The sequence below is a fragment of the Lonchura striata genome, chromosome 3, assembly GCF_050655825.1.
Source record: "Lonchura striata isolate lonStrDom1 chromosome 3, ASM5065582v1, whole genome shotgun sequence".
NCBI lineage: Eukaryota > Metazoa > Chordata > Aves > Passeriformes > Estrildidae > Lonchura > Lonchura striata.
Genome location: NC_140705.1, coordinates 31,259,487 through 31,287,282, shown reverse-complemented (window position 1 = coordinate 31,287,282; position 27,796 = coordinate 31,259,487). Strand labels below are relative to the sequence as shown.

Here is a 27,796-nt window from a genome sequence, read left to right as displayed (position 1 = left end):
TCCAAAAAACTGTAAGGAAGCACAAGTTATACTGTAAAGCCAAAACAAAGCTAAAAGCAGTAGCATAGTCTAAAATAATAGAGATTTATGGAAGTGGGCAATAAGTATGAAAGCAGGTAATCACAAAACACTACCTTTCAAGCAAATGAAAAAATAATTTGTTAGAAACTAAAATATTGATTACATACTTCAATGCATTTTAAGGAGCAGCTTAATGAAGAACTCATAGTGGTTGCCCACAGAGAATTATACACATATTAGAGCTCTTCAGGGCATATATTTAAGATACTCTAAGTCTATTCACATAGATTTGTTTCCTAAAGGCTGATGCAAAATATTTCAAAAGGACAAAGGTAGTAGGCTGTATCTCTGAATGCCTCTATGACTGAGAGAATGAGATATACTTGTACATCAAAGTGATGGATGACCGAGATAAAAATTACATAGTAATACTATTGTATGTGTTCCAGAAAAATCTTATTTACAGGCATACATTTTAAGGTCAAGAGAAACCAGTAAGGTCAGAAGAAGACATCTGTTTTGATCTTCTCTATAAAAACCATAGATTTTCTGCCAGTAATTTCTGCCTCAAGCCTGGAATTTCTCTAGAACAGCTCATATAATAAAAATTTTTCTTTCATTTTCTAGCAATGTAAGTACAAAGAAATATGATTGTGTGAACAGTGACAGGCTCTCATCTGTATTTGTGATTAGCGTTATCTTTGAAAATGGCAACAAGTCCTGCTGCTGTTCTTCTTTTCTCTCTAGTGCCACATTTTGTTCCCTTTTTTTTGCATTGCTCTGGCCTTTGGTGGTTTGATTGAAATAATACTGAGATATTTGTCTTCCAATACAAATTTTCTTAGAATTATTTACTTTGGACTCCATTATCTTGGTTTCTTGACTAAGAGATAACATAATTTTCAGAAATTATAAGAAAGTTGCTTTTTAGACTTGGAGGATGTCACTAACACTTTGGATGGTACTCTTTATTGACATTAGGACCTAACAAAGGACGCCAAACTAAAAAGTCTCTTTTATGGTTTTGTTTTTCCTTTTATTTCCCACCCTACACAATCTGTCTATTTATAATCTTTTTTTTTCTATCATTCAGTAGGGGAAAAACTTAGATGAGAACCATTTTCATCCTGCACAAAGTTAAAAAATGTACACTTTCAGTATTTCTGATTAATTACACCCTTTCCCATACGGTCTTTATATTTTCTCTGACCCACTTGCAAAACCTAATCTATCCTGTTTTGTCTACATTTTTTTTCTGAAATTCCCCTGGTGTTAGAGGATTATATCTGTGGTGCACAGCTGGGGAGTGAGTTTGCAAGTGTACAGGAATAAGCAGACTTGCACCAGCAGGTTACTATTGAAACTCACCCACCAGGGCTGGCAGCAGAGAAAGCCTCCTAAGAAGTTGTATTGTTTTCCACTCAGTGAATGTGCCAGTAACTAATGGCAGAGAAATGCTGAGAATCACTTGGTTTTCTGAGATCTATAAGCCAAGTTAATTGTTTTGTTTGCCTGATTTATTATACTTGAATGAATAAAGTGCTGTTAATATTGCACTTTGAGCAAGAAGTTAAAGCCAGAATAGTCAGAAAGTTATTAATCTGGTTGGAGCACCTCAGTATTATGAGGAAACTAAGTTAGAGATTCATTTTAGAATGTGGATATCTGTATCTCACTTCAGTTCAAAGTGGAAGCATATACCAGCAAACTTTATGCCAATATATTGTATCTCTAAAATAATCTTCCAAATAACTGTTTTTGAAAAACAGAAGTTTTCCTATTTTTTATACATTCTTACTCTTCTGTCCAAGTCAAATATTGAAATGCAAATGGAAATTAATGATTATTACTTGGTGCCCAAAACAAAATATATTTGACATGATGGAAGTGTTTGGGGCTTTCATAAATGTGTCATCAATGTCTAAATATCAGTTACTTGACACAATACCTAATATTTACTTAACTTTCTCTTTATGAGCAACTTGGGAATGAAAGTATTTTTTCATTGTTACTTGATTGCTTAGATAATGACACAGATCAAGCAAAAGTCATTGCAGAGACAGGGTTACAGCTAATCCCACAGCTGCTTCCCATAAGGGCTTGAACTCACCCTCTGATATCTTACATCCTTGTGGCCAATTATATTCCTGCATGTTGAAATTGCCACAGTGTGATACCTTTTCCCTCCCCATCCTACTCCTTGCACAGAGACCCAGCATCACTGTAGGGTACTGGTATGACCGGCTCAAATATTTTTTTGCTCTGCAAGGTTGGTGTGTCCTCATTTATAAAAAAACAACAAACAAATTTTTTTGTATAATTTTACTTTTTTTCTTTTCTGTCTTCTTTCTTCCCTGCCTCTTCATCTAGCCCTAGATCAATACCACAAATCATCACTAGAGAAAAGCTTTCCAAAGGAGGCTCTTTCTGCATTTAACCTGAAGTGCTTGGCAGAGATATTTACAGAGGCTGTTCTGCCATGAGATGGTAGAACCTTGTTCTAGAGTCCGAGATCTGCAACATCTTTGATATCATGACAGTTTGTGGGCTGAAATCTGTCCAGTGTTACTGCTAGTCTGTTGACTAAGAGACTTATGGCTTAGAATTTGGAATAGTAATTAGATCCAGAAGCAAGTGTGGATACATCAGAATGCATACAGCCCTGGAGTAATGTGTTCTGAATATTCCTGTCAAACCAATCATGATTTGTGTGGCTTTCCTTTTCTTCAGTGAGAGACAGTGTAGGAATAACTGCAGGAAGCTCTTGGTCTGGGAGAAAAAGGTTGTCTTTGGAATAAACAGTGAAAACTTTCCACCCTTAGCCTTCATTAATTTTTCCATGTCATCTTAGTATATTTAAACTCTGTAAGAAATTATGCTGCAAAAAGTTCTTCCCACGTGTAATTTTTCCTCAAGTGAAGTGCATACCTTTCAAATTATAAACTTCCTACTTGTCCTAGGAAAATTCTCGCTGTATAAATAATTGAACTCATCTGCAGTGAACACAAGTATTCTTTCTCTAGCAGTCTAAAATATATGCCTAAATACACATCTTGTACTTAGTGCTTTAAATAGTAATTACTCCTGTGAAGTCACTGGAAGCCCTTAAAAGGATTTGACAGTTTCCCCACAATCTTTCAGTGAATGTAGTAGCTGTGCTGTGCAGTGCAACATCCACTGATAATTCAGCAGCTGAGGAACTCAGCAAAGCCTGCTCCAAACTTCTCAGCTGTTGACAGGCTTGACTTGCTGAGAACACTGGTTAAATATAGCACAAGCGAGCTGAGCTCAACAAAGTCATTGCTGTAACACTGTGTGAAGAGACCAGAAGAGGGGAAATACAATCTGAGAACTAAACTGCCAAAGCCTAACACCACCTAGCAACAGTTGAAAAAACTTTTAAACAAAAGTCTGGGTGAGACACAGACAGAGTATACCTCCTACTTCTCCTGCCTGGGATTTCTGCGAGAAGCAGCTCCGGTGTTCTGTTCTCTACCTTGTTTCCTTCATTACTTCAACTGCTGGTAGACCTAGAAAAGTGGGAAAAGTTTCTATCTTTGTGCTCTCCTGAGCTGGATCATTCTACTCCTGTGGTAGTGCTGTGGGACAGGCTACTGTGATCTTTCTGTGATCTAAAGGATACATTCCTAGGTCTGTGTTGCTGACAGGTAAGACTGAATTAACCATTCCGTCGGGTTTTTTTTGTTTGTTTGTTTGTTTGTTTTTTTAACAAGAACCTTTATTTTCTATTGTCTTTTTTTTTTTTTTTACAAAAATTTTCCTTTCTAATGTCTATTGTCTCTTTCCCTCTTTGAACAGTCTTCTGAATGATTTGGAAATGTCACTAGATGAAAGCTGGGATAAAAGTTTTAGAGGTTTTTTTATGTTTTCGTGATAGAAAAGCATTGCTTAAATTATTTTTGCAGTTCTGAGAATAAGCATAATGAACTAGCTAGTAGTAATATGAAAAAATGTGCAGAAATGTTGATGTGTATCTTGTTTATATCTGCTTACATGCAGACAGAAGACAAATCAACATTTAATAATAGAATACATATCATCTCTAACCGGTGATAGTCTAGCAGCTATTAAAACCAGTGACAACCTGTGTGATAAATAAAAGGAAATAGCCATTCAGTAACAGAATTAACCAAACAGTTTGTGGCCCAGCGCATTCATACTTTTTGTTTCCTTGCTAACTTTTAGGACACACCTGGTTCTTTTATACTACCTTTTATACTATCTCTGGGACAACCACTCTTGGTTCTTTCTCTTGTGCTTATTTACATAGAATGAATATTAATCTCTGCTGCTTTGATTAGCAGCATAATACGACCAACCCAAGGACTGACCTTATGTTCATGGTACCGAAGTGTGCTCGAGCTGGGTCATTGTTGTTAAAGCATGTTTTTCTATCAGCAAAATAAATGAGAAGCCAGTTCTCAGATGTTTTCTCCTGGCAGCAGGATGGAACCCTGTGTGGTGTTGGAAATGCATATCCCGTGGCCCCATAGTGGTCATGTAATTTAGGGGAAGGAATTGCTTAGAGTGATTTACTTTGTTTTAACTGACAAAAGCTGTTTGGTCAATTAGAGAATGAATTCCACTCCTCCCTGCCACCTCTTTTAAAGCTGTTTTCTGCAAACAAAAAATATAGTACGCAAGAATTTTTAAGATACATACTGATTGTGAGTTCATATGCAATATTAATTTAGTTATGAAGGCAGAGATTTAAAGAATGCACTTACCCTGTGCTAAAACCCTGCTCACAGATTTATGTAGAATTGTCTCAGATGAAAAATATTTGTCCTAAAGAAGGAATGAACTAAGTGAGTCTGTGCTGACTGTCTGTGGTGTTTGACACTTAGTCTGTGGACTCTGGGACTGCCTCAGGGAGATGAGAATGTCTTGCTTTAGCAAATAATTCTAGTTGCATCCCTGCATACTACATAAATGACATCAATACCACATCTTAGCTGTGGATGGATTGGATGGAATTAAAATACTCTGAAGCAACTTGTACTTGGTGACTGAGAATGTAACTGTTTGTGAAATAATAAAATAATTTAAGTATTAGGATGGAAAAAATTCTTAAACGTAAAAAGTTACGCAATGTACATTTTATTTCATCGTAAGGGGCACACTAAAGCACTAAACAGAAACAAATTTTGGCAACTATCATTTAATGTGATAATCATTATTGTGGAATTACTAAAGCACTATGGTATCCCAAGTCTAATTCTCAAAAGGAAACTTCAGAATTACTTTTTAATAAGGACATATCCTAAGAAAGTTATTTTTTCATAAGAAGGCTACACAGTGAGAAATAAATCTGAGACAATATGATTTGTACAGTCTTTGTCATCTTGACATTAGAGTGAAAATTACTGCTTCTCTTCCATGAAATAAAATTAAACTGGCAAATTAAACTGTGGAGAAATGACAATTTTGACCTTCTGAAAATGTAGGGATGGCAAAATCTGGGAAAATGCTATGGTAATATTGGCTCCTTTTTTGGTTTAATTGTTGCTCAGTGTAATGTGTGGTTATACAACTTCCCTTTTTTTGCATAATTTACTTTTAGCCAAGTTTTTAAAATCAAAAAGCAAATTATTAGCCTACAAACTGTCAAATGAAGTGACATTTGAACAGTCTAATAGCAACTTCAAACTAACACATGGAGTTGTGGTTTTACATACATCTGTCTTCCTTTCCACTTCAAAATGGAGGAGAAGGCTAAAATTACGCTTTTCAACAGGTGTCCACAAAGAGGCTCTGGGATTTTCCAATCAAATCTGTGGTTTATATAATGTGGCTATTCAACAGATGGTTTCATATTTGAAAGATAGGAAATCTAATGACTACAGTGAAACCAAGGTCAGTTTTATATAAAATAAAATAATAATTTATGTTTTGGTGATACACATAGTGATTTTTGTGGAAAATAAGTAGACATAGCATACCCATTTATTTTCTCCCTCATGCACAATTTTGATTTTGTTTCTATTTACATAACTGGAATGGATGGTGCCTTTCATGGTCCTAAAGACTCCTTCCTATCTGAATCCACTTCCAGACGATGTTGGTGGGTTTTTAAATTTAATTATAATATTTTCATAGTTATGGTTATTATGTATAATTAATTTTTCATTGTTATATTAATTTTGTTATCATTTTAGCTGATCTAGCCCTAGCTAAAGTCACCATCTTAACTGGCTTTTCATCACCTCTGTTTCAGTCTCTCTATAGAGGATATGATTGTTTTTACCACCAAATTCCAAGACTTGAAATACATTTTTAAAGCTCAGCACTGTTCTGTCCCTGCTTACATATGCCTTGATTTTTCTGAGCTCCTCCTGCTCATCTGCGGTAGATGATTGACCTTTGGCTCTGGTGTGTAGTGGTACATCCCTTATGCTACTGATTTTAGTGAGCTTGATGACACCTCATGACATCTGAGGTGTCAGATAATGCCACTCACTGTCACACCTGACACAAATGGAAAGACTAAACATTCATATTAATAGAACTCTGTCAGCCAAAGTAGGATTCCTGCAAAAACGGATGTGCTTCCTGGAAGCAGCCTGTGGACTGGAAGCATTAGAATATTAGGACATCTCTGATTTGCTGGTATGCCCTGTTTTGCTCCTCTGGGGTACATTTCACCACTATAGCCATATCCATAATAAAAGCTTCTTGCTGATAGAGGTCTATCAGTGAAATTCCTCCTGATACAGGATTTTTCTGCTGCAGACTTTCCACACATGCTTAATTTAAGGCTTTTGGTAATCTTATCTAACTCAGTTCAGGTACCCCCAGGCAGAAATTAAGAATGTGCCTCAGAGCTGTGCCAGTCAAAGGTCAGGTTTATGCCACTGATTCAGAGTGATATTTCCATTGATTTTAATAATATTAGGTTTTAATATTCAGAAATTAGCTGATACATTTCCAGTCCCCTCAAGAGAATTTAAGAGAATGGATTGTCTCTATTCCTCTCCAAATATTTTTTTTTTTTCTAAGAGACATTTTATTTTTCTTCCAATTTCTTGTTTCTTCCCTTCCTTTTTCAAGGTCTGTTGTTGCTGATTTCCCTGTTATTTTAATGTATTGATTGAATTTTGGGCAGTGGTTTTGTCCTTCTATAGATCTAAAATGACGATTGGAGAAAAAAGTGAATATTTGTGAAGAAGCCAGATGAAATAACATTACAAATGAGAAGGAACTCCATCTATTCATACTTCCTATTTCACCAAAAAATGTTTAGCATATAAAACCTAGGATAAGAGCTGAAAGCTAGAAAGATAAAATAAGGATATTCTACTGCATAGAAATGTTTAAATACTTCTTTACAAGAAGCTCAAATGTCTAAACTTTTCAGCTTGTGTTCTGTTTTCCTTTTTCTTATTGTTTTCTACTGAAAGTTGTTTCCTAATTTCATACAGAATATTGGTAATTATTTGGGGACAACAGGCTTTTCTTCATTTTGGAATACATTGGATAACTTAGAAAACAATAAATTCATAAAATATTAAGATTTTTTTTTTAATCTCTCTTTTTCTACTTAAATACAGTTTTTGTATCAAGCTAGTGACACTAGAACTTGTAACATGGTCCTGCAGTTATGCTGTGAGGTGAAGGGCAGAAACAATTGTGCTGTGTCCTGTTCAGGAGAGAGAGGGAAAGTCTCTGATCATGTTGAAAATGTATGATGCCTCATGTATTTATGAAAATTCTGCATTTCAAGACACTTGATTAGATTTTCCCTTTTATTTTGGGTCTTTGCACCTACTCCTCTTGTTTCTGCAGATAATCTGTATTCTCTATATTATCTTTTTTTCTCAGCATCATAGTAAAATAAGCAGTAATATAAGTGCAAATAGAAAGTCATCCTATGTTGGGACAGATGTGCTGCCTTTTTTAATTCAATTTGGCTTGGCCCTGTGATTCTTAATCTGCTTTGTCTGGACTATGTCTCTAAACCTTTTCCACAAATAAAGCATGCAAATTGTGGCTGTAAAGGTGATCTGCAAGATTACGTCGATTGTGGCATGCTTCACAATGTTTTACACACTCAGAAATACAGAGAAAATACAGTTAAAAGCTTAATGTAACCTTCATCAGAAATAGGAGTAATGTGTGCATGTGCGCATGACTTTTGCAAGGAAGGAAACACTTTTTGGCACAACAGAATGCTTTGCTGAAGGAGTGGGACAAACACATCCAAAGCACAGGGAAATAGGCTGGAGCTTGGACTTTTTCCCTTAAATGGACAACCCGTCTGGTTGCTGTGTGCTGACAGAGGCAAAGGGGGGTGTGAATCCAAAAGATTGCTGCGCTTTGTCCGAGTGAGTTTCATTTCAAAGCTGATAAAATGACAATGAAAATCTTAATTATCTAAGATGCGGCCGAAGTCATTCAGATGTAAACTGGTGGGGTCTCAAAACAAGCAGAAACCTCGATGAATTTGCACTAAACTTGTCCAGTTTGATTTACACACTTTTGAAGCTCTGTACTACAGTAATGGTTACTTTTTTCACTTTTCCTTTTTGGGGAAATGGTGACAAAGAGTGTAATGTTTTGTGATTTATGCTGTTCAAAAATCTGTTCCAGCGCATATGTAAAAGTGATATTTTGGAATCTAAATCCATTTTCTATCTGAAATCCACAGTATTTAGGGGCTTGTATGTTTGTGGAAGGGAGGTATCTGACTAGTGTGTTATGGTTGTCAACAGCAAGAGCTACAGCTTCACTAACAAACTTTTAAAAACCCAACTGATAAAAAATGGATTTTATTGCAGTAACAGAATAGAGTTTTTTTTAGAAACTGGGTTTAAGGCTGTTCCTGTTATAAAAAAAAGTAATTGAAAATGAAAGCTCATGTGTCCTTGGTAGAAGAATTCTCACTAGAGTTTATCAGCCTGCTTGTGTTTTTCAGAAAATACAAAGCAAATGAATGCAACAGAAAGCAGAGACTGCTTGCATCAGTGTAATCGAATTGCTGCCAACTTGCCTTGTTTATCTAAGAGATCTCTGTGAAAATAAGGTCTTTCCCACACAGGCATGAGTCATAGGATGTAATGCAGCTAAGCAGACTTGCTTCAGCTTTCTAATGCACACAAATCTAAACTAACCTGTTTTAGTGCCTGCTCCTGCAACTAAATGAGATCTAACTTGACAACAGGAAGGGAGAAGTAATGGTGAGTTCATGGTGCTATTTCAGTGCAAAAACCTGAATGCTAAGGAAACGATGCAATTTCCATTTATTGGGAAAACTGCAGTTACTGTGACAACAAATATACACTGAAAAAAAAACATACACAATTTATCCTCAAGTTTAAATTGGTGAACACAGTAGAAAGGATATTCAAAAAATCTCACACTATCTAGTTATGTGTCCCAAAGAACATTGTTACTTTAAAAATAGACAATCCAGATTGGTCAAAAATTAACCCTTTAAAAGCCATAAGCTAGGACATAAGCAAAAGGGTGGGAAAGAACATGTGGTTAATGATGACTAGTTTAGTGTTGGGCTCGCTAAAAATTAATTAAACATATATTTCTCATGCTGAAGTTATTCTATTCCTGTGTCTGTCATTCATACTTATCTCAAAAATCTCACTTGTCTTACCCTCTGTAATTGCAAAGCTTCTTGGACCTAGCTACTAAGGAAAAGGCTACAGTAGTTCTTCTATAGTGTGTTATCTCTCCTTTTATTTTTCAACAAGGGCTTCTGTAATGAAAAGAAACATGCATTTTTTTCCATTAGATAAGGATTTCGGTTCCACAGTCTGATAAAATTCTTTAGAGAAAACGATGCATTCCAGTTGTTGACTCTGGGCAGGAGATGGCAGGAAGGGAATGATGCCCTGCTGGATGTCCTCAAGCACGTCAAACACAGGCAGAACAAGATGTCCCTGCACACAGAGGACACACAGAGGGACACAAGGGCAGTGGGGCTCCTGAGTGCCAGGGGAGCCTTGTGCTCTGAGGCAGCTGCAGTGGGAACCACTGCTGCTTCAAGTGGCACCAGACAGAGGCTGGAATCCCAGGTACAAAAGGCATCAGAGTGCAAATAGTAAAAGGCAGGGTCATAATAGCATATCCTCTGCCACTTATTTACAGAACCATAATTCGGGTGGGAGGAACTGGCAGAAGTCATCCAGTCTCCCTCAAAGTGGAACTATCTCCAGACTCGGATCAGGTTGCTTAGGGCTTTGATTATTTTCATGTGTCTTGAGTATTTTTAATTTATAAATAATCTAAGGTCTCTCATCTTTGTGATCTTTGGATCAGAAAGTTTGGGACATGGCTGGCTATGGAATATTTTGCAAGAAATGATAATGTGTATATCAAAATACATAATACACTGAATAAAAGATAGCTTGATAGTAACAAATCACAGGTCTTTGGCACTTTCAAAATTGCAAAAAACCCACCTGTAGTGGTTTTTCGTTTGTTTGTTTTTGTTTGATTTTCTTGTGTTTGATGTGTTACTGTCCTAAAATAGCAATAATGACAAAAAAATCTTGTATGTAATATTTTTTCTTAGTTTACTCCAGCTTTCAGAGTGCATACCCTCTTCCTTCTTCCTGCTACATTCTGTTTGAAAGGCAAACATTTAGACTGAGTCACTGTTGAGGTACCATGTTTCTGCAAAAAAACAATTCTGAAAACTGATAAGTCTATTCTGTCCAGGTAGTCCCATAAGCTGCAAAGCTAGCATTAAGACTGTAAATAATAAGAAAATATATAGGGATGGATAACAGAGATGCTGCTTTTGAAGAAGGGAAGTTTGGACACTGTTTCCATGACTGAGTTCTTTTTCTCACTGAACATTTCTTTCCAATTGTATCCTAATCAGGAGCAGAGCATGATGCACATATGGCAAACAGGATTCCTAGATGGAGTTCTTGGTTAACCTGAAACTAGCTTAGGCTAGTTTAAAATAGCCCAACTTGTGGAAGCATCTAAATTTACCTGTTAGTGACTATTGTAGCAGGAAACAAGGACAAAGCAGAGGACTTGTGACACTCAAAGGGATCTTCTCTGTAGATAAATATTGTTCCTCAAACTGGAACTTTAACCAGAATATTGTCATCATCTGTACATATGAAGGGAAAAAAAGAGGGAATTCTCAAAGCTGGTGATGTACAGAGCTGTGTACGGATCCCATTGTACTTGTCTGGAGCAAACTCAGCATTGGCTACAGAGAGGAACAAGAGGAGCTGGTACACACACATTCGTCATACACCCTTGCAGCCTTTTAATTAAAAAAGCTGCCATAAGCTTTGGTGGGGTTAAGTTAATGAGAAAGGTAGTAAGATTTAGGAAGAAGAGTTTATGCTTTGAAAGATACTAGAACAGTCTAGGACAGACAGGAAGCGCTTTAGCAGGAGGCCAGGAAGTTGTGTGTTTTAAAGCTAAACTCTAAATCTCTTAACCATAAATTACCTGGTAAATACCTTTAACTACCCTTCCTTGTATCCATATGGGCAGAGGTTTCAAAAGTAGCTAGCAGGTTGGAGAAAAAAATACCGAAAGTGATTTTCCTTTTCTTTCAGATAACATGTTATACAACATCAAATTATTTTGGAACAGCTTTTTATTAGAACCATAGAGGGGGTTCAATATAAGTTTCTTTGGTACAGAATTCCATCTACTTGCAAATGAAAATTTACAGAACTTACAGAACAGGACTGTTCTGCTGTGGTCCTTGGGGGCCCAGGAGGAACTGTTTGGAGCCCTTTCTGTGACAGTGTCACGGCTGCCTCGTTCCAAAAAAACAAACTCCCTGAAGTGATACAGGTTTCTAGCCCCTGTTCTGTATCACTATCAGTCACACAACTTTTATCACTCCGGGTCCATAAGAACTAATGGAGTGCTAGAGAAATATGTGAGAGCTCTAGACAGGGTAATGAGTTTCTTCTTTTCTTAGCAAAAAAGAAGCCTAGGAAAATAAATAGAAATAAAGGGAATGATCAGCAAAGTGTTCAGTGAATATGCTCACTGTAACACAACACTTTGTAACAGTTTGTTAAGGAATTGGTAGAATGGCAACAATTCTTATCAGCTCCAAAAATCCCTCCAGGACAGCAGTGGATGTCTAGAAATAAGGCAAGCATAATTGCACACAAGGAGGGTTAATTTACTTGCCACCAGCACTAGCTGTGTAAACAAAGCCTAACTCACACTGCAAGAGTGTGATTGAACTGCAAGGCTGTAAGAGTGGCAGCACATCTCATAGATTCCTTATTCACCAGAAACACTTTGCTAAATTCAGGTTCCCTCCCCAAAATCACTTTATGTTTGAATTTTGTTGCTTAAAACAATTTTACCTTAGAATGTGAGGTGATAGTTGTCATACCAGGGAGGAGAAATGTTGGTTAAATTGCTGACTTTCACATCAGTGACTCCCTGTATGACTCTCAGCAAGTTATTTTTCCACTTTTAATAACAACCTGGAATGTTACAAGAATAAACAGAGTACTGACTTTGACACTCTGAGATGTTGCAATATTGAACATCATGTCAACAGCTTTGAATAAGAAGACTTAAATAGTCCCCCTTAGAAACCAGAATCTGCAGGGAGAAGTAGGAATAGAAGTTGAATTAGTCTGCATGACAAGAATATGTATTTTTAGAGGAGCTCCCCAGAGGGAAGCTTAGCTGTGCCCTTAGTTGTAGGTCACAATAAATAAGCCGTACTGGTAAAGAACAGCAAAGAAAAGGAGAACCAGGGATGAGACCAGAAAGCTTCAAGAACAAAACTATACCAGAACAGAAACCAAACTAATGTCAATACTAAGATGGTCCACGAAAACCAAAACCATTCCGTCAGGTTCAGTTGTACCAGAAGTAATTCACAGGGCTGCTGTCAGACTGTGAGCTTGTTGTTATTTTGGGAGTGCTCAGGACAAGCTCTCTAGTACAAGGAAGAGACTGCTGGGAAAAAAATAATCCTGAAGGAAAAAGAAGTTTTGAGGGAAGGGGTGGGCCGAATGTGACTGCCCAAATTAGCTGGTGTTTGGAAGCTCTGGAGCCACTATGGGGCTGTGGCGAGGGAGGGAGAGGGAGCACCTGGAAAATACAAATGTCCTGTGGTGCTGCCTGTCTCTTGCAAGCTGAGCAGGTAACCAGCATCTCCAGTTGTGCCTGCTTTGTTAAAGCAATGGTGGCAGCTCAAGTGACTCTTGCCGACTGGGATTTTTGATAAGGACTTAACCAAGGAATTAAGTTGCCATAACATGTTACTCAGCTTTAATTAAAACCAGAGAAAGAAGAAAATACAATTCTGATGTGTTCAAGGAAGTTGCAGTCTCTGATCTCTTGATGACCTGGTGCCACGATGCTTTAAAATGTCCTGAAAGAAGAAGATTTGGAAGATTTTATTAGAGATTTTGAATCTATGTGGTTGGCAATGCCAGTGGACAGAAGGGACAGTGAGTTTGGGAGCAGGGCAGAGTCTCACCCTTATGGATGTGCCACTACTCAGAAGAGGCCATGGCTGATGGAACATGGCTGAGGGCAGCGTGGGCCTGCCACACTCTGCCCTGCCATGGTGGAACAGCAGTGACAACTGCACAGATGGCCTCCAAACTAGCCCAAATCAAAGCAGGAGGTCTGGAAATAATTTCTCAGTTTAGTTGTGAGCCTCTCAAATTGAGGAGAGAATGTGGTGATAAATGACCTTTCCTTTGATTTCATGAAAGGGATCTCAAGTCTTTATTGTGAGGGTTCCCTTGAAAAAAGGTGTGAAATGTAGAAGCCCAAACAGCAACCCACATCCTGGGTTTACCAGCACAGAAAAATGCATGTCCTGCTCTGCTGGGAGGGGAGTGAAAGCTGAAGTCCCCTTCTGAGGAATGACACAGGGAGGGGTTGCAGGAAGATAAGGAAAAGTCGCCTACCAAAAGAATGAAAAAAGTCAGTCTTCTGGTGATGTGTGGAAGGGAATAGAAAGATGTGTAGAAGATGTGTGGAAAGATTTGTGGAAAGGAAGAGAAACCAGTTTCTTTTAAAAGATCTTAGCTCATTTCACTTAAAAAAATAGTGACCCACAGTGATGACATTTAGAATACTCTAAAGAAGGAAGAGGAGTTGCATTTGTACCATGTACTGAGATGTAACAGCATTTCAGCAAATGGTTTGTGGAGAGTGGAGCTTCTCCTCATGTGTACAGTGGTAACACCCATTCTTGCACAAAAAACTCATACCATACTATGGCAGAATGAGTTCATCAGGGGGTTTTTGATTAGTTGGTTGGTTGGTGTTATCTTGCTGTTGTTGTTGTTGGGTTGTTTGTATTTTGTTTTAATTTAGGAGTATGGGATTTGTGGGGGTTTTTGTGGGATTGGTTTTTCTTCTTTTCACAGTGAAAGAACAAAGTTAAGCCTTCAGGATTTTGAGCCTACTGTCTCATGGCTGAACCTAATAGCCGATCTCTAAGCTCCCCTGGACAGCCTAATTCATTGCTGTTTTCCTGATATAAAAACAAGGGACCCTGAGAAACTGGGAGGTAATAACCTCTTTTCTGGGTGGTCATTTGGGTGCTTCTTGGATCAGGCAGCTTGAGATGCTTCAAAACAACCTAGTGTATTTCCTCCAAAGGATGCATCTCATCTCTGTGTGTTTAAGCCCCCCTGGCCTCTGTCCAGGAACATCCGCATTTCCTGACTCATAACAACTGTACCCTGTCTGGTTGTACTTCATTAGCAGCAGCCCAAAAATCAGAGTAATATTCTGCTGTTGCGTAAGTTTTTCCAAGCAGTAAACAATAACACACTGCCACAAAGTTTATTACGTTTATCTTGGAATTCAAGATCCTGAAGAGACCACTGCTTATTATTATTTTCTTTAATGACTATCCAAAAGGATTGTAAGATGCTATTCTTTAATAAATACCTCCAGGATAACTTAGTATCTTAATCAAATGATCTGAAAAGGAAGAATAAATGCTACAGAAGCTATATTAAGCAAATAATTTTTCTTCCAGCTGAGAAACATGGTTATGATTGTCATATTAGTTTAATTGCTGTATCAGAACTTACAGAATAAAACAGCGACGGCAAATTTAAATCCACAGAAGCAGAAAACAATTAGTAAGAAAAAATACATTTTAAAGGTTTAGTAACATACCTTTCAATATGTTCTATTCTAAATAGCACTTCTTTACTTGCATCTCAAACATTTGTTTGAAATATTTTAAAAGCAGTAGCATTATCAACTGGCTCAAAGCAGCTTAGAAAATAAATGGTCCTTGACTATTACTGGAGTTCATGAAAAGAAAACTCTTGTCTGACTCTAAAATCTATTTTGGAGCTGCGGCTGCTCCACTCCCCTGCTTGTGGCATGATGCAGCTGCTATTCCTTTAATATTTTTGCTGACAGCTACAGCTGACAGATAACATTTCAGTTCACCCCAACATCAACTGTGTCTCAAGGCTTCCTTAGGCTGAAAATGCTGCCTTCCTTGTGGCTTTTCCTGCATCACTGTGCAACTCAGCAAGTGTGCAATCATTTGCTGGTCACATGTAATGGAGCAGCAGCCACAGGGCTGCAGGCAGGTCGTGTTCTGGGGGAGCACATCACTCATTTCTCATCTGTGAATGGTGCAGCAACAGCTCTTCTTTTTTCCCTTCATTTCTTCTCCCACATGCTAAGAAAATAGGCACCTGAGCCTGGGAATAAAAATAATTTGGCGTATATAGTTCTGCAATATGTCAACTGATATTTTACATTTTACATTAGTTGTCACCTTATATTTTTGTTTTAATTATATTTGTTACCATAGCCAACATAAAAGTTATTTTATCCATCTTAATGTATAATTCCCTAGCAAACAGGCTTTGACTTCTTGGTCCGTAGGAGTTTTCATATCATAATCAAGCACTCATTAATACTATGGTGATCCACCTACAAAAGGAACTATTCAAAAATGCAGGACTGTTTTCCTCCCTGGGAGAAAACAAGAACATTTACAGTGCTCTTAGTTCTGTCCTTGAACATCCATATCTGTTATAAAGAAGAAGCTGCAGGACAGGTAAGCAGTCAGCACGTAAGAAAGAGAGACAAGAAAAAGTGAGAAAGGGGCATTGCTCAGTTAGTCCTACAGAGAAATTCTCAGGAAAATTAATTATAATATATCTGTACTTTTTTGATTGATGACAGAATTAAAAAAAGAAAAATGAATTTTTTGCTATATTTTCTTGGGCTATTTTTTTTGTTTGGGTTTTTTTTAGTTTTTTTTTTAGGATTTGCAGTGAGATCCATTAGTTTTTGTTTAGATTTAATATTTTACTAGACTTCAAAATACTGCTTTTATTACGTGTCTGATCTATTAAAATTTAAAGAACAGGAAGACAAGTGGGAATTTGGAACCATGAAAAAAAAACCACCAAAACAATCAGAAAGGAAAAGGTTACAGTACCTTTTGACTACAGTATAGACATTAAAATATCTCCCAGGAAAATACTTTGACTGTTTCACTTTGCAGAAAAAAAGTAAACTTTGTGTGAAATCTTTAAATATTCACTGGAGCTAGAGCTAGCACTTGGGAAGACCCAAAGCTACATGCAAAGTGCTAGAGTTGGTTGACTCCCTGTCACCCAGAATTCACACATTTTTGTTCTAATACCCATTTTCGAATCCTGCAGACAAATTTGAAAAACAGTTTCTGCATTTTATGAATTTAAGACACTATTGGGCTTTGACAGAAAAATTTGGACTTTTGGTAAAAGATGGTAGAGAAATAAGTTTCTTTAAATTGTTCTACTTCTCTCCCACAGTACCTCTGACTTCTTGTGATCTTAGTGCGGGGAAAAAAATATCAGAAACAGGAAAAGGAACTGTTTCTGTAGTTTATATATTACATTTTCATTTCATGTTTCTTTTCAACTTTATGCTGAATTTTACCCAAATCTCCTTCAGGATACTCAAACCCATTCTTTTAGGCAGAAGAAATTGCCTAGCATAATTTCAGCTGCAGGCTCTAATCAGACTGCTCTGCTTCCAGTTCCCCTGTGGTGGGAATCCACAAGAGGCAAGCAGCAGGATGGTTGCAGAGGTGTAACACCAGGATCTGACTGAGAAAAGCACATCCTTGAGCCTTTGCAGGTAGTGTGAAGGTGTCCTAGCCCTTCTCTAGGGCCCATGGGACCTGATTTATGGCTGGGGAATATTGGTATTAACCTCATACTCCCATTTCTCTGCAGAGACAGAACCTAAGCAAGCACAAAGCTGCCACTATAACACATACCTGCCAATACAAAGAAATAATACAGTGTCACTATACTATGAAGAAAGCACTGTACCACAGTTTTCTGTGTCAGGTAATATTAATTAGATAATATTAATAGAATCTAATATTAGATTATGTAGTCATTGACAGTTCAAGAAATATCTAATATAGGCACTGTGGTGTTATACTGAATTCATTTTCTCTTCTTTGGTGCAACTCTCCTTCCACAGGTTTCTCAAGGAAGGCAAAACTTCTCAGTTCTGTCCTGCAAGTTCAGTGGAATCATCTGGTTTCTAACTCTGACAAGTGCCATTTCATCTGTGTGACCCCTCAAATCAAAATACTTTCTTTATGGAAACAAGCCTGCCTGAAACAGCTTGCATTAAAAATCTGCTGTAGTTAATAGGTCAAAGTTCCCAAGGACATTGCACGAAAGTCTGGCAGTGTCAGACTGATCCATCTTAAAAATGCTGTCATAGAACATTGCAGGCAGGAAAACATAAATTGCAGACATTATATTATTTTTACATCTTTTTTGAGTGCTGCCAAAATAGGCATTATTTGCAAATCAAATACAGAAAAAAAAACTTAGCAAGTTTGGCTGAAATAATAATAAGGAATATCTAGAAATTTCTTAGAGCATGTCTGAGAATGTGCAGTGTATTTCAGCTCACAGATTGTGATCATATCCTTTTTTCATGTATTCTCTAAGAAGCCACAAAATCCACCAAAAATAAGATAGTGAAAGTCAGAACACTCTCCCCTTCTGATTTTTTGACTACAAACAAAAATATATTAATTTATTTAATAAAACCTCTGGTTTTATTTTTAGCTTCTTTAAAAATACTTCTTTTAGGACACAGAAAGGAGGCAATGGATTTGTTGATAAACAGTCTTATCAACATTATTTACATTTGAGTCTCTTCAGTATCTTTCTCTTAAATTTTTTTTGCAAGTCCTTCCTTAAAGTCAAGAAAAAGCTGGTAAAAATCAAGGTGTTCCATGAGATACTTTTATGCATCTGACAGATTTCTCTTACCTAGAGAATAGCCTGAAACTCTGTTAATTGTGGCATTTGATGGATTTCTCTTAGTTTGAAGGTTTGCTTTACTATTGGTAAAATATATCTAATCAACTGGTAATTCACAATAGATAAAAATTGGAAGTATAAATGTGAGCAAATATGAAATGCTATATAAAAATACTATAATATAACAGTCATGACAACTGATTTACAAATGAAATGTTAGAAAACACATACTGCAGAGCAAGCTGATAACAAAGCTCTATCTAAGTTTGCATGACACTATTCATTAAAAATCTAGTCTTATATGAAGCCCAGTTGTTTACAGCTTTGCCAAACTTCAGTTGTTCAGGCTGGATGTCTGGCTGAGTCTGAATTGTTTTTGGAAGTTTCAGCTAGAATGCTTTGAGCATTTCCAAGAATTAGTTGAGAGAAAATTCTTGTTTGCCCATGTGAAAACAATCCCATAACCATTTTATTGAAGAGCTTTAACGTCTCTGTGTTCCAGAGTGATCTACTGAAATTCAGCCAGGAAACTGCTCTGTGGCAGCAAATTGACTTTTGCCATTCCTGTGAAAATTGTACCAGACTAAAAGCCATGGAACAGAGCATTTCACCAAGGATATCTTGTGAAAAGATAGCTGGTAGAGATTGGTAACTAACTTCTCAGAATAGCCCACACATGCTGAAAGCTGTCCCAGGTCCTGCTGTCTCACCTATTGCAGGTGACCTAGGCACATGCCATTTCCAGACAGCACCTCCACCTCACAGTTAGTGGGTTCTCTTCCCACAGTTACTCCTTCATCTGGTGGTTCAGCTTACAACTCAAAACTAAATGAGATTAAAGTTCTTGCTTTTCTGTTTCAACAATACTTCCTTAGCAGAGCCTATGTCATGGTGGCAAAAGATGTGTGGATAGCATGATTGCTCCTGCTGCTAGGGAGAGTCACATGAGGAATAGCACGGTGTCAAGCCCTTTTCTGATACCTTTGTACCTTGTCTGTCAGGGTTTCTTTGCCAGCAATAAATATTGGCCATCACCATTCCATTGCTGTGAGATGGAATTGTTGCCTTTGGGAAGGCAGAGAATAATCAACAATCACACTGACACTTTGCCAGTGTAAATATGCTTTTAATTAGGAATTTATCTCAATCTTCAGCTGATTCATATTTGTAATCAGAATTATCTCAGTTTGTGTCTTTATGTGGTGTGAGATTTGTGCCATTGTACTGCCTGGCATTCACCATTGCCTGACAGGCAAGTTGGACATCTCTCTGGGTCCCAGCATCTACCTCAGCTCATCTTCCAGCTGTGAGCTTTGGAAGTGTTCAATCTCCAATCCCTCTCTAATAGCTGCAACTTTCCAACTTCACCCATCTGCAAGGTACCACGCTTCCCTGCAAAGCTGTCTTCTTAGTTCTTCCCTTTGGATTTGGGCACAGGGCAGGCTCCTAAGGCAATTTGCTCAACCTGCTTTGCTCTTGTAGAAACAGCTACGGCAGCTGCTGTTTCCATACTTGTACCGTGCTTGCTGTTCCTCTTCTCCCTGCTGCTCCCTGCTTGCCCTCCTCTCCAAAGCCAGGGCTTTGCAGTTCTGCTGCAGCTCTGTAAAGCAAAAATCTTCCACTTCTCACAGTTTGAAAGCTACACAGAAATACACGCAGTTAAAAATGTGGGTGACACAAAACAACACCAGTGCTGTTCTGAGATGGTTCTCTCACCCTCAGTCATTGGCTGGTCAAACCTACATTACTAAAGGTAGAATTCAGAACAGGTTGACTATGTTCAGGCTGCCAAACTCTGGCTAGGCTAATCCCCAGGCAGGACTAACTCCTGAACCATTCTAGGAAGACACCTGGTTAGTCCATGCCAAAATTTGGACCAAGCCCTGGCCCTGCTTAATCTCCTAGTTTAGATATAACCCTCATGTCACACTCATCTGAGCACAACAAATGCCTGGGATCATCTGAACAATTGCATAAAACATTATAAAGCTATACTTAATTATTATCGAATCAGACTTCTCATAGATTATAGCTAGAGAGACTGTTTTCCAAGCATATTTTGAATGTCTAACACTGGAAGATTCTAGCATTGGAAGAAATTTTGTGGCACACGTTTAAACTGATTTTTTGAGTTAGTTTCTTAGGCATTACTTTAGTATATATCCTCTGTATGCATCTTTTATTAATATCTACTTCCCTCTTTCTCTTTCATTTGATGAGTAAAAACAACACAGGCAATTTTAATAAAGCTCAGGGATCAGTGTTTCCACCTGAACTACCTTCATTAAATGAGCACAGCAGATGATACTTTAGTCAGATGAGCTGAAGCTAATAACACCTCATTGGGTCTCCTTAGTTCCTTATGGACAAACAGTGCTTAGAGCTACAAGCACAACTGGGCATATGATTTCACAAGACTATCTCCTTTTCAAAAGGCAACATGTAAGCAATAAAAAAATATGCCAATAAAAAAAGTTAATTTTAACCATATGTGGTTTTGGAGGACTGTTCTTTATTGAACAGCAACAAACCAAGCAGAAACTCAAAGAACCCCTTTGAGCCCTTGTCTTCAGCAGAATGCAGCACACAAGTCTTGTATTTGTGGCAATATCAGGCCTTGCAAGGCCTTCTACATTTCTCCATGCAAAAGTAGAGCATTGGAATTTGCAGCACTAGAAGAATTCCCTAGCCTTCCTCTCCTGTGAAAGGACTGTGTTGATGCCTTAGAGCCACTCACTCCTGTAAGCGAAGCAGAACCTCAGAGGCAACTCCATCCTGAAATGATAGCATGAAGTAAAAATGACCACCCATTTTCTTCCATAAGTTTTCAATGCCCTGTGTTCAATGCATGTTTTGTTAAAATTTGAAAATCACGGTTTTAGAGCAAACCAAGAGACTTTCATCTGCCAACATGCCTTTCAAATCCTTCTCTAAGAGCTGATGAAATGATCTGACATAAAGCAGAGCAGAGGCTACATTCTTTACAGAGCTTTGAGTGATGCATAATTTACCAACCCATCCATGAGAAAGGGATTCTTGAATAAAATGGCTAAGTGAAAGAAGAGATAATTTAAAAAATATGCTTAAATGGAATTTTAGTTGTGACATGTACCATGAACATTGCTAGTGATTTCAGATATAAGATTGTTCTGCAATTAAGAAGCAACTCAGTACACTTTTAAATTGTAACTCTGAAAACATGATTTATGTTTCCAGTACTTTTATCTTAAACAGCCTTTTTGGCTTTACAAAAATTTGGATACAGATTGTTTAAAAACTTGCAGCTCCAGCACTAATTCAACAGAACAGCTTCTGAGGAACAACTGTTACATCAATAAATATAAATATCTAAATATACATAAGATTAAGATCCTTCCTATCCAAGATATTTCACCTTTAATTTTAGGTGCTTGAGGCATTAGCGAAAGCTTAAAAGTGCTATTGAAAAAGTGCTGTGACATCTGAGCTATGGCATGCAATTTGTTCACATGCTCAGCTACAAGCAACGTGCTCTGCCCTTCTTTTCTGTCCATGGCAAGAGTTGCTTTTGGATTTCATTTAAGGGTGAGGCAAGTACTTTTGAGATAACGTTTTGCAGTTCCCTGCTGCTCTGTTCTTATTTGCAGGCCCATTAGTAACTGTTTTGCAAGAATAGCTTTCACATTTGAACCGCTTAGAAATGGCAATGAATTTTTGTGGTTTAAGACTAACATAAGTCAGCTCCAGATACCTGCCGGGAGGTATTCTAATTTTTTGTGTACCTCAGCTCAGGATACAGTTGGCTTTTGTTGTTGTAGGGTATGAATTACAGTTTTGCTTCTAAAAATAGAAGTCCTTTGTATTTGAACAAAACAGTTCAATAAACCATCCTTGCCGAGATAACAGTATGTTTTTCATGTCAGAACTACAGTGGGACAAAGAAGCCTGCTTTCAAGGGTACCAGCCAAGCCACAGTAATTTAAAATAGCTAAGCATTAAGTCCTCCCGTTTTACTTCCCTGTCATGTCATAAGCAATCAGATGAAGAGAGGGAAGTTTGCTGAATTAGTAGTAAGCCACCACTGGTTTTCCCAAAATGAGGTTCAAGGCTTCTCTGTGCAAACCCCTGAAATTCAATCAGCTGCAAGGAACTCTGCAGCATAATTAGTGGCAGCTGGGGATTGCATTTGTGCTCCACTCTAGGCAAGCAGACAAACCAACCAACACTCAAACCAGCAGCTGAAAACTGCCAGCAGGGGAAAACAAGTGCATGGCACAAATTTGAAACTTCCCCCGAGCGCTCTTTCTGTCTCCAGCTATTTTCACTTCAAGAGATTGCCTTAACCTGATGTGGTTTATCTGGGTAGCAATCATAAGTGAGTATTTCTGCCAAGAATGTCTCCTCCCAAGTCATGTTAACTTCTGCATTTGCAGAGGAGTTATGTAGTTCTGCTCTTCAGTGTGTGAAGAACCATCCCATTCTGTTTATTGGTGGAGACTGCTTCAAAGCCCATGTAAAGCAACAATAATCAGCAAAAGAGAGCAGGTTCCAGAATATGATAGGAGCACATGGCCAGGATGGAAGGCAGTCAGTGCCAGAGCCCTGCAGAGCTCAGATCCCTGAGCTGTGGATGAACAAGGAAAGCCAAAGCAATGCTGGCTGCCATGATGCACAGAAATCATCTGATACTTGAGAACAGATTTGTCTTCCACAGGAAAAGAAAAAAAAAAAAAAAAAAAAAAGAAGGACTCTAAACCTAGAGTTAGTATCATACATTTTCTGACCATCCTTAACACTGTTTCTCACTAATATTTCAGAGAAGCACAGAAACTAGCATTCCTTGCAGAGGCTCTACTATACTTTGACCATTCACAACAGGGACTTAAAACCTACAGTGCTGGAGATTCCTTGGTGAAGCTCTTGTCTCTGACATACAAACATGAGCAAAGTAATGTGGCCCATGAGGATTGTATCAGAATTTCTCAGATTTAATAATGTGTAAATACAGAATCTAGTGTCAGTATATAACTTTTTCTTTTGAATATGGATCAATTTTTTTCTTAAAATTAGCATGGACATTTTTCCCCTGTAAGAGAAAATATTTCAGAATATTAGTCTTCTGAAAATTGATCAGTCTTCATTTACTTGTGACCAATTTGTTTCTGAAAAAGTCCAAAGCATATGGATGGCTTCTGTTCCAATAAAGAATTAATTTTGCTTGAGACAAAAGCAGCAGTTTAAGGAGAAAACATGGCTGTTTTGATGTATATGTGTAATGTGGACTGCTGAGGCAAATCAGCAACTTGAAAAATGCCTATCTCTTCTGATTAAATCCTTAATCATATATAACGGTGTACTGGTTTAATCACAACTGACAACTCAACCCCACACAGCCACTCAATTCCTCCCCACAGTGGGATGGGGAGAGAATCAGAAGAGTAAAAGTGAGGAAATTTGTGGGTTGAAATAGAGACAGTTTAACAGGTAAAGCAAAAGCCACACAAACAAGCAAATGCACCACTTCCCATGGGCAGGCGGGAGTTCAGCCATCCTCAGGAGACCAGGGCCCCATCATGGGCATCAGTCACTTGAGAAGATGAATCCCATCACTCCGAATGTCCCCCCTTTCCTTCTTCCTCCCCCAGCTTTATATACTGAACGTGATACCATATGGTTTGGGATGCCCCTTTAGTCAGTTGGGGTCACCTGCCCTGGTTGTGTCCCCTCCCAAGTCCTTGTGCACCCCCAGCCTTCTCTCTGTTGGGGTGGGATGAAGAGCAGAAAAGCCCTTCACTCTGTGCAAGTTCTGCTCAGAAGCAAGGAAAACCTCCCAGTGTTATCAGCCCTGTTTCCAGCATGAATCCAAAATACAGCCCATACCAGCTCCTGTGATTACCTCTATCCTAGCCAAAATCAGGACAAATGGGAATAGGATCAGAGACTATGATGAAAATCACCAGCAACGTCAGAGTCAAAAGCGAAACTTTTGATTTGTTTACTTGAGAGAAAATGGTGTGAAGAGGCATGGGAGAAGGATGTTGAATAACAAGAGGCTAGAGAAGATGGATGGGTGGATGTTCCTTCCCAATATAAGTGAATGTGCAGACGATAAAAAAATTTTAAAATCAAGAAATGCATGCGAAGTTATGTAAACATATGTAAATTGATTTTCACCGTCTTCGATTGAAGTCAGAAACTTAGAAACCTTTCAGAAGAATTTTTATATAAGATAGGAAAAGATGTTAGAAGTCAGTAATTCAGATCCTAAGCCATCCATTAACTGGTGACAATGGAGACATGTTTTCCTTTCTTCCTGAGTATCTAATGCTGAATCTTGAGAGCTGAATTCAACATTGCTTGCAAGAAAGTGGTGAGAGATTTTAAACTAATTTTTAATGCTGGCTAAGGCAGTGAACTGCTAATAAAACCAGGAAACCTCAAGCTAGGTTTATGAAGCCATCTTATTAGAGAGTAAAGTGAATCAGAATTTGATACTATTAATTACCACTTATTAATTAATGATATTATAGTAATTTTGGGGCATCTTCATAGTAAAATTTACCTTCACTGAGCTAGCACACTTTATATGAAGATAGCATGCTGGTCTTTTCATCAAAATTCCAAGAAAGAGCTACAGGAAAGTGAAAATATGTATAGTACTGTCATGGCTATAGTTTGGTCCCATTCACAGGGGCTCTCTGTGTGTGTGTGTATGGGTTTGCATTTAGAAAGAAAAACTTTTCGTAAATGATTAATTTTTATGTAACTGTTTTACTGCTTTTGGTGGAAGTAGATTTTTACAAACTATTTATTTTTACCCAAGAAATTTTCTGCTTTGTAAAAGTTAATGGGTTTTTACCTCAAGCTCAGCATAAGAAAACTTTTAAGCATGAAAAAAATTAAGTATCTCCAAAACCAGAAGACTCTGTTTTTAAAAAAAGTCTTCCCTCCCTTCAACCCATGCTATGACCAACATAAATTAGAAACAATCATAATTCTGTTCCCTTGGCTATATCTTTTGGATACCCTCCAACATAAAATGCATTAGCACAAAAATGTTCTTGTCCTTAATTAATTTATAGCTTAGAGCAGAATACCATAAATAACAGTTGAACTTCAGCTGCAAAAGTTTTAAATCCATGGATAAAATATTTTATAAAAATTGTAATAAAGCTTGAACAGTTCTAGATGACAAGTAGAACTAATTATTAATAATCTTAGGAATTTTGGTAGGGAAAACTGAATGTAAAAGATTTTTATTTTGTAATATATTTGGGTTCTATTGAATTTATTGTCATTGTGGGAGAGAAAATTATTTTAAGTTTTCTCCCTAACCCGAACAAATGCACTTGCTAAACAGAACTATTTGGTTAGAGTTGTTGGTTTGGTTTGCTTTGTTTTTAAATAGCTTGAAACATATAAAGTATGCTGGCACATCTCATTTTGAAGCATACATGATTGAAGTGTACAGAATCTGCATGAGATATTATAACTTTATATGGCAACACAGGACTGGAAAAGATCTAATGGGTGATCAAATTTATTGTTATACTATTGCAGGAATCATGTTTTATGATCCCCTTCATACACTTAACAAGTTCCACTGTGAGTGCATTTAGGAGTTTTGCTGCTCTTTCTCGAGCTGGAAAATTGTTCCCAAATCTCATTGTCCCACGTGAGAACCTGTTTTTTATTTTGCACATATGTTGAATTCTGGCCAATCTATGCCATTGGGTTCCATTGCCAACACTGTAATTTAGTGGAAATGGCTCTCCCATCTCCCTGATGTTTGCCTCTCTGATATATTTATACACAGCAACTGGATCCCTTAACAGCCTTTATTTTGCCAAGTTAAACAAGCCAAGCTCTTCATTCTGTCTTCTCATATGATAGGCTCTCTATTACCCTGATCATCCCAGAAGTCCATCTTTGTACCTGGACAAGTCTGAGGTAATGTGCTACAAATGACAAAGTACAACAGTCTTGCATAATAGTACAATAAAAGAAACCCTAGCAAACAGAGTAATAATTTCAGGCTTGCAAGGATGTGCTGTGCCAAATATTTAGGAGGTTGAGTAAAGGTTTTGAGTCTTCTGAGGGGATCTTCATTAGAAATAATGTGGCTATTCCCCCCCAGATTGTTGATTGAAATTGCAGTATAAAAGGCTTTACAGTTTCAATCAAAAGCTGGGAAATAAATGAAAATTTTTATTTGGTTGAGATCTTCAGCCACTGTTGTATGCATTTCATTAGATTTGTGACAGTGATCATTGAAGAAATGGGACCAGCATTTTGAAAGTTTGTTTGACAAATTTTGACAATTATTGACTGGGAAAAGTCCTATGAACACCCTATAGTATGTGATGAACCTTTCCTGGAGAAGGTACAATTGCCCTTAAAAAATTTCAGTTACAGAGTTTGGAGGATTGGAATTACCTCTGCAGAGTGCTCCTGTTGGTGTGAGCCGATGGAAAGCAGAAGAGAATGTGGGTACCACCTCCCAGGACACAGAGAAAAGGATGTTACGTCAAATCCAGTGTCCAATGTCTCTTGAGGCCTGTCTGCCAGCTTTTAAGACTGTGACAGCAATCTTTTTTTGGCTGTTTTACTTGTAATCCTTACTGACTTGATAGTTTAATCAGGTTTCAAGGGGAGCTTCAGAGAGAAACTTTCCCCAGTCGTTCTGAGCCTGGCATCCCAGTGCTTGGAATCAGGATCAGTGTGGAACAGGATGTCTCTGTAAGTGTAAAGGAGAGATACTAGGGGAGCATTTGTTTTTCTACAGTCCTTCTTTTCTCAGGAATAAACAGGCTGATTTCCATTTTTCTACCCTGTGGCAGAAGGCAAAAAGAGCTTTTGCAAAATACAGTAGGAAAAGGGAAGCACAAATTTAAGTTACTACATGCACATATGAAGATCTGTGAAAATGAAAAACTTCTAAAACACTTGAATAAAAGCAAAGGAGAATCCCAACTGCGAATACAAGCAGTTAACTAGACAATTAAAGAAATACATGTCAGGGCACTGCAGGAGTGGCTGCTTTCTGAGGTCTGGGGATGGCAATCCACTGGGGAAGAGAGACCTGAGGGAGACAGCTGGGGATAGCCCCAGGCCTTGGTATTAGGCACATTCCTGGAGATAGGAGGAGCCCAGGGTAGGAGGAGCCCAGCCCACCATGCTGTGGACCCAGCATGGTGGCCTCCAAGGACAAGCAGGGCAGGGTTGGGCTGTGTGGAGATGTGTGGCAATCCTGGGACTGGGGCTGGTGGCCCCAGGGGAGCTTATGTGAGGTCCTGGGTTCTTGGGGCACTGATAATAAATTAAATGGAGCTATAATTCTAGCAAACACTTCGGATAATAACAGTGATAGTCAAAGGGCTGATTTGGTAGTAGAAGCTGTCACACGCCTCCTGCCCCCATGGTGGCCTGTGGGTCATGGGAAGGAGGTGCCCCTTCATGCATTCCAAAGCCTTGTGCAGTGGTGCTTGTGGGGTGTAGGGCGCTTGACAAAATCAGCTTCATTTTGTGTC

General features: G+C 38.1%; 1 protein-coding gene and 1 long non-coding RNA gene across 11 annotated transcripts in view; both read left to right on the top strand.

Moving 5' to 3' along the window:
• The window catches only part of FILIP1 (filamin A interacting protein 1), a 114,749-nt gene that overhangs the window by 10,101 nt on the left and 76,852 nt on the right, over window positions 1–27,796 (top strand). For 6 of the 10 annotated variants that reach the window (XR_014954226.1, XM_085576432.1, XM_085576428.1 and 3 more), the window contains exons 1-2: window positions 3,185–3,689; window positions 5,780–5,898. The exons of 1 other annotated variant lie outside the window; for it this stretch is intronic. Coding sequence is in view for 8 of the 9 variants with exons in the window: in XM_085576432.1 (XP_085432558.1) it covers window positions 5,848–5,898 (51 nt within the window). In the remaining variant the exon portion in view is untranslated. Of the gene's footprint in view, window positions 1–3,184; window positions 3,690–5,779; window positions 5,899–27,796 lie in introns of those variants that run through there. 3 more of the 10 variants (XM_085576433.1, XM_085576434.1, XM_085576427.1) reach the window with 2 other exon arrangements.
• Window positions 8,373–26,160, top strand: LOC146767832 (uncharacterized). Its single transcript, XR_014954228.1, has 2 exons — window positions 8,373–17,348; window positions 17,488–26,160. It is a non-coding gene; the product is annotated as an uncharacterized LOC146767832 (long non-coding RNA).